At 36.1% G+C, this 20,380-nt stretch overlaps 1 protein-coding gene across 2 annotated transcripts in view; it reads left to right on the top strand.

Annotated features, from left to right (window-relative positions):
• Positions 1-20,380, top strand: part of LOC136033292 (kelch-like protein diablo) — a 112,008-nt gene that overhangs the window by 8,116 nt on the left and 83,512 nt on the right. For both annotated transcript variants that reach the window (XM_065714056.1, XM_065714057.1), the window contains exons 2-5: positions 2,722-2,981; positions 5,705-5,827; positions 10,865-11,029; positions 13,366-13,502. In XM_065714056.1, the coding sequence (XP_065570128.1) occupies positions 2,733-2,981; positions 5,705-5,827; positions 10,865-11,029; positions 13,366-13,502 (674 nt within the window). In that variant the 5' untranslated portion in view covers positions 2,722-2,732. The remainder of the gene's footprint in view (positions 1-2,721; positions 2,982-5,704; positions 5,828-10,864; positions 11,030-13,365; positions 13,503-20,380) is intronic.

Here is a 20,380-nt window from a genome sequence, read left to right as displayed (position 1 = left end):
ATTTGTCATCATAATCAATTTTGTCTTTATCAAGAATATCAACTTGTGAATTGAATGGTATTACTCTTTTTCTTATAATAGTGTTTCCCTCAGAAGAGTTACTTTCTTATTGTGTTACCCACTCATCAAACTCAACTATTTGCCAAGATTGTAACAAACATGGCAAAATTCATGTTTTTGTCATTACTTGAATAGGTAGAATGTGAACTCGTCTTTTCATGCTCTTTCAAACATCCTATTTGCTTTCTTTGTAGATTCCATTTTAAACCCTTTAAGTGACACATTGTTCCTTATTATTTGCCAGTTGAAAATGGTTACTACATATTCTGAAAATGAAATTCACTTTAAACAGTCATTAAAATTCTTGATGAGGGGCTATTTTCTATCTTGGACAGTAGTTAAGTTAGGCTGACGAAACTTTGGTGAAGTTTTAGTGGTTGACAACTTCTGAAGCGAACATGCAAATAAAGCAAAAGTAAACTATCAAGGCTAACTTTCTATATTTAAATTCAAAGCCATGCTTTTAGGTGCCAATGGCTGTTAAATTATCTTATGTCTGAAAGCTTCAGCTCTACACAGTTGGCCCAAGTTCATAATAGTACCACAAAAAAAAATTTCATCCTAACTCAACCAGGCTGCTTTACAAGATAGCAAAAAGCATGTCATCTACAATTATAGCCTTAACAATATAGCTTTCAAAACGGTAGATTTTTGAATATTTCTGCTTTTTAAAATTTTTTACTTATAAGTAAGAATATAAACTTGAATTATCTCTTGTAAATACCATAAGAAAACAGGCAAACCCATTCTAACTACCATAAGAAGATATATAAGGTTTATGGATCCTGGTCAAGGGGTTTCACAGTTAAGTGAAATGGGGTATCACTTGAATGTGTTTAAATTAAAGGCAGTTGCTAGGTACTAGGAATGCAGCAGCCAACCCAAATAGGTAGCTTTATTTATAGTCCCAAATTCAATTTCTGAATAATTGTAGGATTCAAGCCAAATTTTTCTTTTGAGATAGATCTAGTTGAATAATATCCTCTTTTTTCTCCTATCATATGCCTTTTCTCAAGGTCCTTCCTTCAACCTAGAAAAATCTACCTAAAACATATATATAGATTCTTAGTGTCCATTTATATTATAAAAGAAGTTTCTGGCCACAACTCAAGAGTCATGTAAACCACCATACAAGTGGTGTAAGACACCATTTTTGTCTAAACGTTTAATAACACCCTTGTTTAGTATTCATTCAATTATTTTGATAACAATTGAAACGACACCATTTGTCTGTAGTTTTTTTTTAGTATTTTTTAACATTGGAGCTATATAGGCTTTTTTTCCAATGTCAAAAAGTGTTAAAGTATCAATTGATTTTTGAAAAAGATGGGCAAGATTGGACTTAGCCAACTTAGGCTAAGTCCAGTGCACATGAAAATATATCTCCAGTATAGATATAAAATAAGGTTGTATTGCATAAAGTGCTGCATGGCAAATACATTTTGTTTGTCATATTGCATTCAACCTCTTGGGAAAACATCACTTATTTTTAACCTGGCAAAGTGAGGAAGTTCAAAGGGGAATTTAACTAGTAAATAGCATATTTTAATCAATTTTGATAAGGTACATATTTCATGTAGCTTATATACTAATTCATCCTATAGATGACCTGGCAAAATGAGGAAGTTTATTTTTACAGCATAAAAGCATGATTCTAAAATCAAATAAATGAAGAAGTGTTTTCTGGTTGTTCTTCTGAGTATACTTATGAGTATCTGACAAAAGTATGCAAAACTTATCATAGTGAAAATTCACATTATTTAAAAAAAAAGAAAATCATCAACACTTTTTAGTGTTGGCAGCTTTATTGGGTCCACACTGGTGCATGCTTGTCTTTTCAGTCATTTTGAAATGAAGGAGAGGGCAAGAAAAGGAGAATAGCGTCCTCAGTAGGCATACCTTTCTAAAGTCAACTAGCTCATTTACCAGCAAAGATTTCCCATGGTAACCTAGGCTTGCTTTGTGAAGACTGGATTTTGACTCTGTATGTGTCTGAAAAATAAAGATGATAGTTAATTATTACTTACAGAGAAATTACAGCATTAATCCCACTGCAATGTGTATCAATCTTATTAAGTAACTAATTTTCTTTGAATATTCTTATCTAATAAATTGTCCAGATGCAAGACCATAAATTGTGCAATTACTTTTTAATATCTTCCCATTTTAATTTATAGAGTATTCAACTTTTAGGTTTCCTATTCTATTTATCTGACCATGTAGACTATTTATATTGTCTTTTCAGTCATTTTAAAGTGGGAGAGAGGGCAAGGAAAGGAGAACTCTGTCCTCAGTAGGCATACTTCCTAAAGTCAAATAGCTTATTTACCAGCAAAGATTTCCCAAGGTAACCTAGGCTTGCTTTGTGGAGACTGGATTTTGACTCTGTATGAGTCTGAAAAATAAAGATGATAGTTAATTATTACTTACAGAGAATTTACAGCATTAATCCCACTCCAATGTGTATCAATCTTATTAAGTATCTAATTTTCTTTGAATATTCTTATCTAATAAATTGTCCAGATGCAAGACTATAAATTGTGATAGTACTTTTTATTATCTTCCTATTTTAGTTTGTAGAGTATCCAACTTTTAAGTTTCCTATTCTATTTATCTGACCATGTAGACTATTTATACCTAATTGTTTTCTGTTTCATTTAGAGTCCCAAGTGATGAGATCAACTTTCCGCAGCATATATAGAAATACAGCGGCAGGTGTTCCTATTAGCAGACACTACTCAAACAATGGACGCAATATGAACCTACAAAATCATGGATCTCATTCTGCCCCTAATGTCTCTGGAATAGAGCAAAGGAATCAGGCATCTGGGTTTGACAGTGACAATAGCAGTAATCCAGACACTGAAAGTGAATCTTATCCAGAAGAGTTTAAATTCTGTCATTCAGAAAATGCTGGAGAGGTTGTAACTTTTTTTTATTCATTCATTGATTTATTTATATTAAACAATTTAATCTAAAACTATTACTATTAAATTGTACAGCACACAATAACCAAGTTTGTGCAGACCAAATATTTAAACAATGCTTTAATAAAGGAGTTTAAAGAAAGGTTGGTCAAACAAAATTTAAAGATAGAAACAGGTACATTAGATTGAAACTTAATACACTACAAACTAGAGAGAGAAACTTAATACACTTAAGAAGAAAACTTAATATGCTACAAAGCTCAGAGGGGAGAATACTCTCTGTTATTGGTGCAGAAGACTCCCTCTCCAGAAGCCTTAAAGCATGTCACTCGTGTTTTGTTACCCCTTGATAACAAACCCAGGGTGACAATTTAGTCTTTTGGTATCTTCAAGGCCTTTTTGACAGCTTTGTGTTGCAGGGAGTTGTTAGTAGCAATAGTTGTTATACAGCAGCGAGTTGTTAGTAGCAATAGTTGTTATATAGCAATAGTTGTTAGTAGCAATAGTTGTTAATACAGCAGCGAGTTGTTAGTAGCAATAGTTGTTAGTAGCAATAGTTGTTATACAGCAGCTAGTTGTTAGTAGCAATACGTTAGTAGCAATAGTTGTTATATAGCAATAGTTGTTAGTAGCAATAGTTGTTAATACAGCAGCGAGTTGTTAGTCGCAATATGTTAGTAGCTGTTATCAACTTTTTATATAGCAAACTTCCAAAATAGGTAAAAAAAAAATAATGTCAGTCACCTCACATTCTCCTCAAATTCTTTTGAACAAAAGTGTTTAATTTTTTTTGACTTACTTAACCTGTTCCCATTGGATGTCAAACCCCTTTGGAAAGGGGTCAATAACTTCTAACCAAGAAACGATGCTCTCAGTACATTCACTTTGAGTGCCTAGAAACGCTGTCTTTTATTAAATAGTCATTTGTTGTCCAGCTTTTTTGTGTATGCCCTGGTCTGTTATGTATGCCTTTGTAATGTGTACCTTTAAAAGATCACTTCTCATGTCTTTATAACCATGGAATCGAAACGATATGCGTGGAGGGGGGGGCGTCAATTATTAATGCTACTCTTTTTCTAAGGCATGAAAAATTAATAATTAGTCATGTTAAGAAGGTATCGTTTTGGAGCATGGGTGTTCTGAAAGACGGGAGTTCAAGGGCAACCCTTGAACTCCAAAGTTTGGAACTCCATTTGGGTGACCTTATCCTGAGGTTTGGCAAAATGCTGCTGTCTAACCCTGCTCACTGTGACATTTTACCCCAGAAGCCCAGACAGTCAGCCGTACGAGACAGAATGTAAAACTTGTGCCTGTGCGTGCTCGGACAGACTGCTACCAGAACTCTTTCGTCCCCTTTTTATGTTATTATACAATAGTGCATAATAACAAGTTTTATGTTTCAACATCAAATTAGCCATTTGATCTAAGATTGTTGTTTTAAATAAACCTTTCTCTCTCTGTCTCACATTTGCTCTGAGGGCTCAGAAACGCTGTCTTTTATAAAATAGTCATTTGTTGTCCAGCTTTTTTGTGTATGCCCTTGTCTGTTATGTATGCCTTAATAATGTGTATCTTTAAAAGATCACTTCTTATCTCTTTATAATCATGTAATTAAAACAATATGTGAGCAGCAACCACTTCTTATCTCTTTATAATCATGTAATTAAAACAATTTGTGACCAGGGGGTGGGTCAATTATTAATGCCACTTCTTTTCTAAGGCAGGAAATATTAAAAAATTAATCATGTAAAGTATGCATCGTTCTGGTGCAAGGGCGCTCTAAAAGATGGGGGAGGATTTGCTAGACGTTTTCCAGATAAATTTTTTGCTGATTTTTTGGGTATCTGTCTGACTTACCATAATTCAAACAGTAAGCTGTACAAGAAATGGGGTTCAATCCAGCTCTCTAGGGCTATAATAAAAGAAAGTTTGAGATTGTGAATTTTGCGAAAATTTGCGAATTTTGCGTTTCTGTTGCCTTGTGATACTTGTATCTATGGACCACTTCAAGTTTCTCTTGGCCAATGAATTGAGGACTCTGTGAAGGGGAGGGATTTTCTGTTCTGCTATTGGAAAAGTCTACTTCTTTACACAACGAAAAGGATCTAGCATTATCAGGCCTATTGGCACGAATTTATTTATAGCTGGGAGATTTTTAGTAAAAGTAATATGCTCTAGTTCAGTTTTTGCTCAAAAGACAAAATAATTAAGGTTTTAAGCGTTAATAGACCTTTTAAGGGTTGATACAAGAAAAGTACTCTCTTGGTGGCACTTGGACAAAGAACCCGACTGTAAGGGTTATTTTTTGGTTTTGCTAATAAATTTAGAACCAACAACTTTTGTTCTGTTAAAAAAATCTACTAATCGTGGTTGAAATGTTTGGGGAAGGGAACCCCCCCCCCCCGCAAATTTTGCTTCAGAATCTCTCCCTAGATTATTTTGAGAAAATGTTAAACGCACTCTTTAGTGTCATTCCCCCCCCCCCCCGAAAAAAATAGACGTCCCTTCTTCAAGGTTTTGGTTTGCTTGCTTGTAGGCCTACTTACGTTACCATTATTATAACTAAGTTTTATTCCTTGAATGCAAAATCCTTTACTCCCAATTTTTGTGTGTTTGGTGAGAAGGACGTGTCTAGACCTGGTGAACCTTTTGACCTACGCCATAGCCGTAATTATTTAGAGGGCTATTTCCCGTATGGTGAATTTTATCTTTTTTAGGTTTTGGAAGGGCTAAACAGTCTAAGACAAGAAGGGAAGCTTTGTGATGTGGTTTTGTCAGTGGAAGAACAAACTTTCCCAGCTCATAAATGTGTTTTATCTTCATTTAGCTCTTATTTTCGTGTAAGTCTTCTTTATTGTTGTTTAATTCATTTTCTTTTATTTTCTTTGATTTCGTTTTCATTCTGTAATATTAATTTCTCATTTTTGAAAATGAAGAATTGGCCCGAAGGCAGGATATAATTAACATTTTTTAAGATTAAAAGCTCTGTATTTATTCAAAACATTACCCCAGATTATGAAATAGAATTCTTTCCTGTTAAAGCTGTTTTTAGTGTTATTTTTTGTGCTAACTTATTTTAGTTTCTTTGTTTGGCTGAATAAAACTAGACATGATCAGGTCACGATGTATGGATGAATGATCATTGGCTGTATAAAATCGTGCTTATTGCCCAAAAGAAAAGTAAGATGTCCTAAAGTGGGGTGAAAAGAGGTAATAAGAAAGGATTTTAAGGGATTGAAGCTGTATGGGAGGGTAAAGAGGACATGTTGAATAGAATGGGGCCAAGTATGTGCGGTCGAGGTCACCTCAGGATACTTGAAAATATTTTGAGCTGTTGGAAGTAGTAACATTAATATTCCTGGAAATATCAACAAAAGGTCTATGCCCATTAAATTTCACTTTATATGCTGCTTGATGGTTTGGCCATCAAGCATAAGTTTTACGAATTTGAAATATTTGCCAAAAACTAACTATTTTATGAAAAACGCAGCCTATCGTTTGCATGTGCACACTTCAAATACGGAGAAAGAAAACGCTACGTTATTCCAACCCTTAAATTGAAAGAACTTATAATAGACGTCAAATAATGCTATTCTAACTGACCTTCATGCATTAAAAAAGGGAAATGAGGACACAACAGTCATTATGTTAAAATAGGATTCTCCTAGGTTTTCGAGCCGGGGTACTATAAGCCTCAGAGTTTTAGACTATGATAAATGAATTGACTTACTCAGAACCAGCATTTCCTGCATTCTGGCCTTATTTGGGCCCAAATTGATGGTTTGCAACACATAATGGCAGAAAACAGCACTTAACCATGTGCGATTCAATAAGTGTTCATAATAATGGTTTAAGTTGTGTTCAATTTGACTTCAACTGGTGTGCATTTTAAATTTCAGTTTTTGTTTCAATTTGTTTTCGATTTAGAGGAGCTTCAGACGCTTTTTTCTAATTTTCAAAAATCTCTTGTTGTAATTACAAATTACTGTTCAATGAAACAGCGCGAAAGTGACTATTTTTGAAATTGCTTTACATAGGAAACTGAGCGGTTCCTTTAAATACATGTTTCTTCATTTTGGTTAATATGGGCCGTGGTTCACTCTTTACTAGGTTGCAGCAGCTATAATCATGATTTTATTACGAATGCTAAATGCTTTACGGCTTTCAAGTCCTTGACTAAGTAGTTAATTAGTCGACTGAGTTGACCTGTAAATTGTGATTGCTAAATTGTAACTTCGTTAAAACCCACAGACTTAGGCAAATTATCATCAAAGAATATGTGGGAAAGAGAGAAAGGCTTATTTGCACCAACAATTGTCGCTCAAGGGGTAGATTTATGTGTACTACAAAACATGTGATTACACACTGTTATACAACACTGTAAAAAAGGGCACGAAAGAGTTCTGGTAACGATTTGTTCGAGCACGTACAGGCACAAACTTTAGCTTCTGTCTCGTAAGATTCTGTTGTCTGGGCTTCTAGGGGTCGAATTTCACCTGAACAGACTTAGACGGTAACATTTAACCTCAGGATAAAAACCTCAGGATACCTCAAAAGGATACCAGGATACCTCAGGATACCAGAAAACCTCAGGATAACGTTGCGCAAGCAGAGTTCTCGACTTTGGAGTTGGAGGGTTGCGAGAGCATGGTGGTAGGAAATGTCTTTATTACTCGAGATGACCCTGGTTGCCTGTTTCTGGGCAGACTCCAGTTTATGCATCGAAAAGGCATCTCTTAATACTGACGGGCCCAGACAGGACAGGCGTGTTTGAGGATAAGACTTACATAGCATAGGTGTGCCCGAAGTAGGTTATAGGTGTTGCACCCGAAGCACCATATTTTTGAAAGAGTTTGGCGTTTTGAATCCATTCGTTTCAGGTAAGCTACTAGATGGGATACTTGCTTACTTTACTTTTGACAGGAACTAGACGCTGCTCTGCGTCGCCCAACATCCACAATTTCTCCAGTATAAGTCTTCCATGAGGCATGGATGTGTGCAACGGCTTCGACATGGTACAACCAGTCACTATCGAGGAGGCGGAGGCTTCCAAGCGGCTCTTCATAATTTTTTATCACTGAACATCAATCTTTCTTCTGACCTCCAGATTGACGTTTCTAGTTATCAAGAGGCTGTGCTTTAGTAGCAGACTTTGAGGTACATTTGTAGTCTTCACGGCGTAGACAATGGCCCAGCCAAACGAGTCGTCTCTCTACAATTTCTGAGACTGGGTACTATTGTTTACAGCGCTCATGGATCTCTTTATTGGGTACTTGTTCATGGCGCTGGACACGTAGAACACAAGGAAGACTGTCGTCATCAAAGACATCAAGCTTACTATTATTTGAGCTTTGACAACTCACGTTTCGCACCCATATTGAAGAGTGTTTCTGACGATCGCCTCTTAGACTCTAATTTTTGTAGTGAGGCGTATGCTTCAACGCTTCAGGCGCATGACCTGAACACCTTTACCAACCGTTACTCCTTCGTGTGTACTCTCAATAATCTAGTCAATTACAAAATTGAATAGGACATCGCCTTGTTACCTAACCTGAGTCTACAGTGAAATTTTCAGACTCTTCACCATAAGCCCCGTACCCTCATCTGCGTGCCCTCATAGTATGCTTCCAAAAGCTCTACAAAATGCGAATGCATTCCACCCTCTTCCAGGATACGCTAGAGAACGTCTTGCTAAACTGAATCGAACGCTGCTATGAAATCGATGAAGATAAGGTTTGATGGGATAGAATATCAAAAGCTTTGCACAAGTCGATGGCTGCTAAGTTGACAAAACAGCCTATGTTTTCAAGCCATTTTCGGATCTGATCGAGTATTTTGACGAGGTATATAGATTCACACATTTAGAGAGTCCTTCATAGTGGTATTTGTCAGAAGCTTCACTTAATTAGTCTAGTAGCTGTCGCAAGATAAAACATTCTGGCACTTTAGTTAGGCCTGACGTTACAGAGACTGGTTGTAAATTGTCACACGACATGACTGGGTTCACTTTTGGAATGACACGGATTTGGCCTTTTTCCCACGGTTGAGGAAGGGTTCTGGTTGCAAAGCCCTGACCAAATAGATCCGAGAATGGTATACGGCCATTATAGTCAGATATCTTCACACTAGTTTAGGACCATTTTCAGTCATCACTTTGACTGAACCGTGCCATTTTGGAGGTTAAGTGTTTAGCAAGGGATCAACTTTTTCATGACAATATTTGTGTTTTATATTTATGACCGTGTAAACTATTAGCTTTCTTTTGGTCGTTCCTTGACTTCCCTTGTCAATCTAGTAAAGGTCGCTGCTCCCATATATCCCAAAAATCACTAGGAATCTTAAAAAAGTATGCACACAAAATAAGCTGTATGTTGTATTTACCAATAATTTGAAAATCATAAATCTCCTAATTTTTTGGTAAAGATAAAACTCCAGTTACTCGCCAAAGAGGTGTCTATCAAATACCATGCGACTGTGGCAAATTCGGTAGGGAGAACTCACCAGAATTTCGAGGAACACCTAAAACAGCATAAAGATGATATCACCAAAGCTCCAAATTCTAATATTGCTTCTGTTTCTTTTGATTCTGCTTTAAGCAGCCATGTTTTTGAAAATCCTAGCCACAAAGTACTTTTTGAAGAATTCGCCCTAATTAGCAACGACCAAGGCATAAAGCAAGTGGCTCGAAAACAATTGAAATCAGACTTAAGATCAATAATAATATTTCCTTAAATAGGGACTTGGGAGAATATTCACTAAATGCTCTTTACACAAATTTAATTAAAAATGACATTACGAAATATTATAAAAAAAAAAAAAAAAATAGATATTAACACAGAACCTGTCACAAATAGACCTATGAGATCAGCAGCCAAAAAAGCAAGGTTGGTATTAAAAACTTTTTTTAAATCATTCTCTTTCTTTTCAATGAATTGCCTCGTTTCAGCACAATTTATTATTCAGTCCTGGTTAAACTTCGCTGAGGTAAGGATACTGGGATTGTTTTGAAAAATTTTCACTTTAGTCTTATTGATTTTATCCTGGTTTAATTTTTTTCTTCTTATATATTTTTGTATTGCTGAAGATGGCCTTTGGAAATAGGGGCGAAATATTCATTCTAATTTGTTTCCCATTGTCTTGAGAAATTCCCTATTGTTCTTCTTGTTTTTGGTGTTTGTGATGGAAAGGCAGTTTGGTCTTCATCGCTATTTACAGTTTTTAGAACACTTTCGCAAAACAGAGAATATGTAGAACAAATAATCGTGAAGTTCAATAAAATGCCTCTTTAGCTGTGCATTTATTGGCTGAAATTATGCTTGAACACTCGACTGTAACTGTGACACGGCTGAATTGGTTTTAATGCAAATGTTGCATATTGGAAAATGAAGCAAAAAATTACAGCTATTTAAATATAATATAATACTATAATATTTCTTTTATGATATAGTATTTTTTTCCCACAGTTTCCTTGTGTAAGTCGCTTATTGATTGGAGGGATTAAACAAATATAGAAGGAATTTTGAAAAAATCCTTTTCCCAGAAGTCTGATTTTCAGACTTAAATCGTGGCCTTAACTTTAGGCTATTTAGACTTAATTTGTGAAGAATCCCGTTTCCTAATGTTAAATGCAAAGTTGACCTCTCTTCTTCCTGCTTACCGTCTCCTTCCTTCCCTACCACTTTTCTCCTTGTCAAATTCTATTATGTGACCTCATCAAATATCTGGACAAAGGGACATGGGAGAAGCCTTACTCTAAGGTTGGTTCGAAGATTTTCCATGAAAAATTGGGGCCTAATGAAGCTTTTTTGACAAACCTTTGGCAACTCCTTTAGCTAAACTTGTGTACACCTTTGCTATTACGTGCGCATATATTTTAGGCAATGTTTAATGGTGACATGGCTGAATCAAAACAAGATGTTGTTCGTTTGAATGGGATAGACGGTTCATCCTTGAGTTTGCTGCTTCAGTTTGCTTATACGAGTGAAATTATGATAACATTGACGAATGTCCAAAGTTTGTTGACTGCTTCCAACTTGCTCCAGGTATGATTTTAACTCTTTCCCAATATGATTTGTTTTATATTGTATCTTTACTCTTTTTATGTATTATATCTGTAGCCTAAACTCAGGATTATCCAAGCATTTGGCTGGGGGTTAGACGTTCTGAACTGGACTTGTTAGGAGTTTCAGAAAATAGTATTCCAGGGAAAGGAAACATGATATTAGGTGAAACAGAATTTATAGATTGGGGTCCATAGGCTGGGAGTAGGGCCGATGATGAATGAGGGAGCTGCTAAGTTTTATGTCAGTTTGGGAAGTATTAATAATAGAATGCTAGTTGCTCGTTTTATGACTTTTATCATTTTATCATTTTATGTTTTATCATTTATCATTTTATGTTTTATCATTTTATCATTTTATGTTTTGGGACTTATCGGGATTCTCACATGTTAAATTTTCGTTGATTTTACGGGAGTGTCTCTTCAGTCTACGGTTAAAATTTTAATTAAAACTAAGGATGCTGAAATTAGTTAAAACTATTAGTTAAAATTAGTTAAATTGGCTAAAAATAAGTTAAAACTAAAAGTAAAGACTCAGATGAATTTTACTTACAGCTTCAGGAATAAATAGACTGGATTCTGGGTAGAAATCTGGTATTTTTAAAAGGGGACTTGGGTGCCCAGGTTGGTAGAAACAGGGATAAATGTTATCCTAGCTTATCTTAGTAGAGCAATTTGCTGCTGAATTACAGGTAAGTCTGGACGATTTGAAATCTGATGCCGTGGAATGTATTTAGAGGAAACTGTTTATTTATGAAATGTGCGATCAAAATATTATAGTTCTACTATAATAAATCAGGAAGATGACGATGTAATTGTAACTACTCCGCAAGTGAACAACTGCCTCGCGTTTCAACAATGTTAAACCAAAAATGATGAATATTTTCATGTTTCATAAATTGATTGATTAATATTATGATTTTATTTCATAGTTCTTGATCAATTTAGAACAAATTTACATTCGTGTGTGCACAATTATTTTCTAATGTGAAGTATTATTTTTTGTAAGTTTTGTAGCATTAAAGATGCTAATTCTATAATAAAACATAAGGTCTCTTATTACGTTGTTTAATTTGCTAAATTCAACATACACAGTGAAGTATGATTTGTGCTTCAGACCATAATATGCAGTATACAATCTAATCAATGGATCTATAGTTTGTCGTATAGCAAGGTACTCTTCTGTAATGTAATCCTAACTGTAAACGGTCTTAGGCAGTACTCTATAATCTGACAAATTGTATAGTTCGACACTGCCACAAAACAAGAAATCAAATGAAACAAACATAGCCAATACTAGAAGGTCAAATAACCTATGTGTGGTGATTCAATTAATTAATTAATTCACTTAATCAATAACATATAAATAAATAAAGTAAAAAAATAAGAAGAAGAAAAAAGAAAAGAAAAAGAAGAAAGAGAGAGAAAAAGATTAAACCCTCACAAGGGATCTGCTCTCACCCTGTACTTCGACCAAGTAGGAACTTTTTGACCTTTAATTTAAATTTAGAAACTGATTCAAGCCCCGTATTGCTGTCAGCGAGGTTATTCCAGAGGGTTACACTGGAATGCTTATCCGTATTCCTAGTATGATAAGAATGATAATCAGAATTAATAGAAAAAATATCCACAAAACAAGGTGGTGAAACACCATTTAAACATTGATATACCAGTGTTAATAACAGGAGATCCCGTAACTGACCAACATTCAAAATTTTAAAATGGGAATAACAAATAAATGTATCGTTAAAATTAGCACATTCCCCCAAAAGACGAACTGCTTTATTCTGAATCGTCTGGATTCTTCTATAATTAGCATACAAATTGCTTACCCAAAGACCACACCCACATAAATTATAAGGTTGGATAATAGTACCATAAATAATTTTTAAAACTGAAACCAGGAAAAAATTACGAAAACGATGAAGTAAATCTAGGCCTAGCTTTATCTTAATTCTATATTTAGAAATCTTGAATTTGAGGGGGGCCACCGTTCCCCTTTACCCTCGGCTAAAATTTTGCCGACCATAGAAACCGATTTTTCAACTCAGGTTCAAGTCAAATTCAAAGAGAATATTTTTCCACATGAAAAAAAAAATCTAGCGACGTGAAATCTACCTATTGAAGCAGGATTCGACGATTTTGCCGGCCAGGGAAACAGATGTTTTAACTGAGGTTTGAATCTGAAGTAAATCAATTATTCGCCTACATGAAATCATTTTTCATTTGGTGATAATAAATCTGCTTATTAAATCAGAATTCAGAACCTAGCTCAAAAGTACGAAATTCTTTACCAAATAAAGCTTATTTCCTTTCAAGGTTATGTCTGTTCGTGCTGCTTGCTGCCACTTCTTAGAGAAGCATATTGACGCCACTAATTGTGTTGGTATCCTCTGTTTTGCTGAACAACTAGGATGCCAAGAACTACAAGCCAAGGCTGAAGGATATACTCTGAAGTAAGATCAATTTAGCTCCCATTTTGAGTTTACTTATTATGAGTGTGTCTAACTTAGCACTAATCAAGTGTTGATTAGATCAGTTAAACTGATGAAGAAGTTGAAGAAGTTAGGCCAGAAGAAATTTCAGGAGTTGAATCTGGCACAGGCAATACAGGTTTTTTAGGTCATAAGGTAGATTGGTAAAAGTATTGATTTTTCGTCAGTACTGAATTATGATATATTAGCTCTTAAACTAATAGAATAAATCATATGAAATATATTAGGCAACCCAGACAAATTTTTCGTTGGGAATTAATAGGCAACTATTGTTCATGGTTGATGTAATATAAAGGTAATGTAAAGAATACGGCGTTAGACTTCACAGTCCCTACCGGCAGTGCTGATCTCCGTTTCTTGGCCCTTCAGTCAGGAAGTACACTGGGGGGTTGGGGGCCAACCATCCTGTGCTTTCGCACACCCTTCCTGTTTATTTTTCCCAGATTTCTCCAGGTACCCATTTAGATCTGGGTCGACTCTAGTTGAGCTTACAGAGTCACGCCACTGACCCCCGTCCCAAATAAATAATTGGGTACGCTAGGATTTGAACCCTCACCCTATCAGACGAAGGATCCCGAATCCAGCGCACTAATCCATCGGCCTTGACGTAATATAGAAGATATAAAACCAGTTGGGCGAAGTTGTTGAGGGTTTCATCTTGAAACTGGCCTGCGCTCGCCAGTTTTCTTCTCTGACACCAAATTATTCCAATTAATTCAGAGGAAAACCAACCCACCTGGTGTTAGCTCCTAACTGATGAACTGTATTTGCTTTTAAATGAGGCTTTTATGAACTTGAGCCCCAGCCTTGAATTACTTTTACTTGTTTGTCAAGATTTGTTACTTCATCAGTTAACCTGATGTTAAAAAAAAGTTAACATCATTAACATCAGTTAAAAAAAGCATTAGGCAAGTCGGTTTAAGAAAGGGGGGGGGGCTACTTTTTCTCCAGAGATATGAAATATTTTGATTAGCCAGTGAAAATACTTCATAAAGTTAAACCAATGAAACTGAAGCACAGTCTCTAACACGGAAGTAAAGGACAGTAGTATCTCTTTTAATGGCACTTGGTATTTACTAACTGACGTATAGCGATCGCAAATTTTGTCGGTCTGTCGATCCCGGTTTTGCTAGTTTAGGCACTCCCAGATAAGCTAGGACGATGGAATTTGGCAGGCGTATCAGGGACCAGACCAGATTAAATTAGAAATAGTCGTTTCTCCAATTCAACCATCTGGGGGGGGGGGAGTGGGGTACGGTTAATTCGGAAAAATTAGAAAAAATTAGGTATTTTTAACTTACGAACAGGTGATCGTATGTTAATGAAATTTGATATTTAGAAGGATATCGTGGCTCAGAGCTATTACTTTAAATTCCGACCGTATGCGGTGACATTGGGGGTTTTAGAGGGGGAAACCTAAAATCTTGAAAAACACTTAGAGTGGAGGGATCGTGATGAAACTTGGTGGGAAAAATAAGCACAAGTCCTAGATAAATAATTGAAATAACCAGAACGTATTCGGTCTCTTTGGGGGAGTTGGGGGAGGGTTAATTCTGAAAAATCAGAAAAAATTAGGTATTTTTAACTTACGAAGTGGTCATCGGATCTTAATGAAATTTCATGTTTAGAAGGGCCTCACAACTCAGATCTCTTATTTTACATCCTGACCAGATCCAGTGTCCTTGGGGGGAGTTGGGGGGAGGGGGACCGGAAATCTTCGAAACCGCTTAAAGTGGAGCGATCAGGATAAAACTTGGTGGGAAAAATAGGCACAAGTCCAAGATACGTGACTGACATAACCGGACCGGATCTGTTCTCTTTGCGGGAGTTGGGGAGGGGGGTAATTCAGAAAAAGTAGAAAAAATGAGGTATTTGTAACTTACGCACAGGTAATCAGATCTTAATGAAATTTGATATTGACAAGGATGTTGTGCTTCAGAGCTCTTATTTTAAGTCCCGACTAGACCTGGTGACATTGGGGGGAGTTGGAAAGGGAAACCGGAAATCTTGGAAAACATGAAAATTGAGGTATCTTTATCTTACGAATGGGTGATCAGATCGTAATGAAATTTGATATATAGAAAGATCTTATGTCTCAGATGCTCAATTTTCAGTTAGAATCGGATCGACATGGGGTTTGGAGGGGGGAAACAGAAATTTTGGAAACCGGGAATCTTGGAAAACGTCTAGAGTGGAGAGATCGGGATGAAACTTGATGGGAAGAATAAGCAAAAGTTTGAGATACGTGATTGACATAATTGGAGCGGATCCGCTCTCTTTGGGGGAGCTGGGGGGGATTTCCAGTGCTTTGGCGAGTTCGGAACTTCTGGACGAGCTAGGACGATGAAAATTGGTAGGTATATCAGGGACCTGTACAAATTGACTTGATAACCGTCGTTTCCTCGATTCAACCATCTGGGGGGGGCTGGAGGGAGAGGGAAAATTGAAAAAATAAGGTATTTTTAACTTACGAACGGGTGATCGGATCTTAATGAAATTGGATATTTAGAAGGACCTCGTGTCAGAGAGCTCTTATTTTAAATCCCGACCGTATCCGGTGATATTGGGGGAGTTGGAAGGGGAAATGGGAAATCCTGGAAAACGCTTAGAATGGAGAGATTGGGATAAAACTTGGTTGGAAGAATAAGCACAAGTCCTAGATAAGTGATTGAGATAACCGGACTGAATCCGCTCTTTTTGGGAGAGTAGGGAAGGAGTTAATTCGGAAAAATTAGAAAAATTGAGGTATTTTTAACTTACGAACGGTCCCCTATTCGACCATTTAGGGGGCTGAAGGGAGAGGAAAAATTAGGAATCGAGTAGAGTGGGTGATCGGATCTTAATGAATTTCGATATTTAGAAGGACCTCGTGTCTCAGAGCTCTTATTTTAAATCTCGACCGGCATTAAGTCTCTGATTTTCCTTTTAAATCAATCTATTGATTCATAGTACTTTGCTAGAGCTCGTGCCATATGAGATCTTGGCTCTTGGCTCTTCCGACCTCGTCACAAGTGTCATGTGAGCTCTTAGCTCTTGTTTTCTTAGGGTTTACGTTCTCTGTGGTTTATCTCAGGGGCTTCCCCGTTGTGTTTTCCCTTTCTCCAATTGTAAACTTTCACCAATTTGGGCTGAAACCATTTATATTTCCACAAGTATGATGTTTTCGAAATATTTCGATAAGCTGAAAGAGTTTTTGATTATATTGTGTAACCGCTCTCATAAATTTTGTTGCGGACTAAGCTAAAGTAATTCGCCTTATTAATATTTTGATTAAATTTTGGTTTTTTGCATCTATAAACGAAATGAAATGAAGACGTATAAATTACAGGAAAAACTTTTAATTAAGACTATTAAAAAAATATCAAGGAGTAGAAGCTCGAATGTTTCGGTTTTCTATGTAAAGAAGTCTGTATCAAGGGATTGGTGACAAAAATACTATATAAAGGCAAATCAGCTGTGGTATAGTCGTGTTGATCTGAAAGGTTGAATACTGTCTTCTTCTGAGGACTTTAACAAAACAAAATGAACTTTTTATTGAAACATCTTATTTATAACCTAGATCAGTATAATTAACTTAGACCTATTTAGTTGCATTATAACACTCTTGGTGGTCCCCAAGGATGATGTATAAAATCTCTTTTAGTCTTTTGTATTTTCAAGTTTGGTGTGCTTTTAATTTATTTTGGCTGTAGGATCTTTTGTTTTTTCTATGGAATCGTCTGGTACTTGAAAGAGGGTAAATTTTCAGGCTGAACTACCCAGACGTTGCCTTATTTAGGAAAACTTCGGGAAATTCAAATCATGGAAAATGTGCTTCTTCCCTCTTTTTCGACAGATGATAAAATGGAAAAAAATGGAGCGAGTCATGCTTCTTCCCCTGTTTCTCTTCTACATTATTTATTGTGTGTTGACTTTATAACTTTTGACCCCTGTTGATATATTTTAGCTACATTTTAATATGTACTAGAAATGGCTCTGCAGCAACTTTGTCTTGTTAATTAGCCTATCTTACACTATAATTGTATATTTGTAAATTATTTGATGTTGGTCTAATTTAATACAGTCTCTTAGAAAATTATTTTAAGAGATAGGGCATCCACAAAGAAACATAGTTTTGAACAGTTTCAGTTTTAGCGTTTCTGAGTGAAACAAATAACTCCGCAAGAATAGAAGACCTCGAATGGCTGAGTTGTTTGCCATTTCTTCCGCTCGTCTATCTCTGCGTGCAGGTGGTCAAGTTCCTCTGTAAGTGGGAAAAAAAAAAGTTCCGGAGCACTTAGGTTTTTAGCTTTCTAAAAGCCTTTTTTCTTTACTTAACCCTGTGATAGCACATTATATTGATGATCTGCTTGGCAAGACAGGGCCCAGGGTTCAATTCACGCTGAAGCATGGTTGGGTGACTGGCTTACTACGTATCCGCGTAAAAAAAAACTGGCAACTGGAGCGTCGGTTTGACACCCTATTCACCATCAATGTCTCTGAAGGACCTTGATCCTTATTCCTTTTCTTTGTTTTGTGTCAAAAACATAACAATTACTTTTGACGTAAAAGCACAAAGGTGTATTTATGCATTTTTTTCTTTGCTAAATACCATACATTCTGCTTACTAACCTAACCCTACCTATTTTATAAGTAATTAAATAAAAAAAAACAAGTTTTTTAAATGAAAGTAAGGAGCGACATTAAAACTTAAAACGAACAGAAATTACTCCGTATATGAAAGGGGCTTTTCCTGCTCAACGCCTCCTTCTGTACGCTAAAGTTTGACTCTTTCTCTTAGCTCTACTTTTTGAAAAAGGAAAAAGTTTAGCGTAAAGAGCGGGGCGTTGAGGAAGAAAAGCCCCTTTCATATACAGTGTAATTTCTGTTCGTTTTAAGTTTTAATGTCGCTCCTTACTTTCATTTAAAAAAACTTGCTTTTTTTTATTTAATTTCTGTACGTTTTTTAATTCATGCATGTTTTGATCTTGGCTCTCCGCACATAAATAATTAAAACGAAATTTGCATATTAATTTTCTTTTTGGCTAAATGGCTTTCTCATAGTTTTAATCGGAAGATTTTGAGAAAAAAGGAGAGAGGGAGGAAGCCTAGCTGCCCTCTAATTTTTTGATTACTTAAAAAGGCAACTAGAACTCTTAATTGTTTTACGAACATTTTCATTAGTAAAAAATATACGTAATTTACGAATTAACTTACGTAACGAACTTCTATATTCGTATATTTTTATTGCGTATATGAGGGATTCACCCCTCGTCGATACCTCGCTCTTTACACTAAAGCTTAAATTCTGTCCCAATTCCTTAAGAATGACCCTTGAATCACAAAGGCCGTAGAATAAATAGTTGAAATTACTAAAAATATTTTCGCGTAAAGAACGAGGTATTACGAGGAGGTAAACCCCTCATATGCGCAATAATTTCTCCTCGTTTTAAGTTTTAATGCTGCTCCTCACTTTCAGTAGAAAAAACTTCTCATATTTATTTTTTCCTTGTTTTTCTAAATAATGCAAAAAATTCCTGCGCCCCCTTCATTGAAAGTCTCTTCCCCCATGAGAAGTTTTCCCATGGAGAGATCCTCCCGCGTAACCCCCCCCCCCCTCAACCCCCCCCTCAACTCTCCCTCCCAAACCAAAAAAAAATCCCCCTGAAAACGTCCGTACACTTCCCAGTAACCATTACTATGTGTAAACACAGGTCAAAGTTTGTAACTTACAACCCCTCCCAGGGAGACTGCGGGGTAGTAAGTTGTCCCCAAAGGCATAGTTATTAGGTTTTTTGACTTTGGTGAATAAAATGGCTATCTCAGAATTTTGATCCGGTGACTTTTGGGGAAAAATGGGGTGTGGGAGGGGGCCTAGGTGCCCTCCAATTTTTTTGTCACTTAAAAAGGGCACTAGAACGTTTAATTTCCGTTAGAATGAGTCCTCTCGCGACATCCTAGGACGACTGGGTCGATACGATCACCCCTGAAAAAAAAAAAAAAAAACAAAAAAACAAATAAACACGCATCCGTGATTTGTCTTCTGGCAAAAAATGCGAAATTCCACATTTTTGTAGATAGCAGCTTGAAACTTCTACAACAAGGTTCTCTGATACGCTGAAGCTGATGGTGTGATTTTCGTTAAGATTGTATGACTTTTAGGTGGTGTTTTCCCCTATTTTCTAAAATGAGGCAAATTTTCTCAGGCTCGTAACTTTCGATAGGTCAGACTAATCTTGATGAAAGTTATATATTTGAAATCAGCATTAAAATGCAATTTTTTAATGTAGCTATTGGTATCAAAATTCCATTTTTTAGAGTTTTGGTTACTATTGAGCCGGGTCGTTCCTTACTACAGTTCGTTACCACGAACTCTTTGAAAATAGATTGGTGAAAAGTGAAAAGAAAATAGAAAATGCCCACTCTCAAGGTTCAGGCTTAAACGTAATAAAATTAGATTTATGTTGCATAGGCAGCATTAAGTGTTGTGGCACTTCGTCCGCTTTGCCAATAATAATGTTGCAGGAGCAACACTTTAGTCAGGAACCCGAGGAAGTGATTTCAATATATTATATTGACTTTGCAGCCAGTTGAACTGTAACTGTATGTATATAGTATACCCTAAGAAACAAGTAAGTGTACCAGAAACAAAATATTGATTGTGTTGCCAGTTCAACTAAAAATGTATATATGTACCCTTAACTGTAGCGGACTCGAATATAAAGTTGACAAATTGACATTAATATCTAACCCCTTGCTTTGGTTTAGCTCCATTGCTGTCGATTACTTTTCGTAAAAAAGATGAACTCAACATAAATCACGAGCTATGTTGAACGAGTCATCTATGTTGCATCACGAGC

The sequence above is a fragment of the Artemia franciscana genome, chromosome 11 (assembly GCF_032884065.1).
Source record: "Artemia franciscana chromosome 11, ASM3288406v1, whole genome shotgun sequence".
Classification (NCBI taxonomy): domain Eukaryota; kingdom Metazoa; phylum Arthropoda; class Branchiopoda; order Anostraca; family Artemiidae; genus Artemia; species Artemia franciscana.
This window is presented reverse-complemented; position numbering and strand designations above follow the sequence as displayed.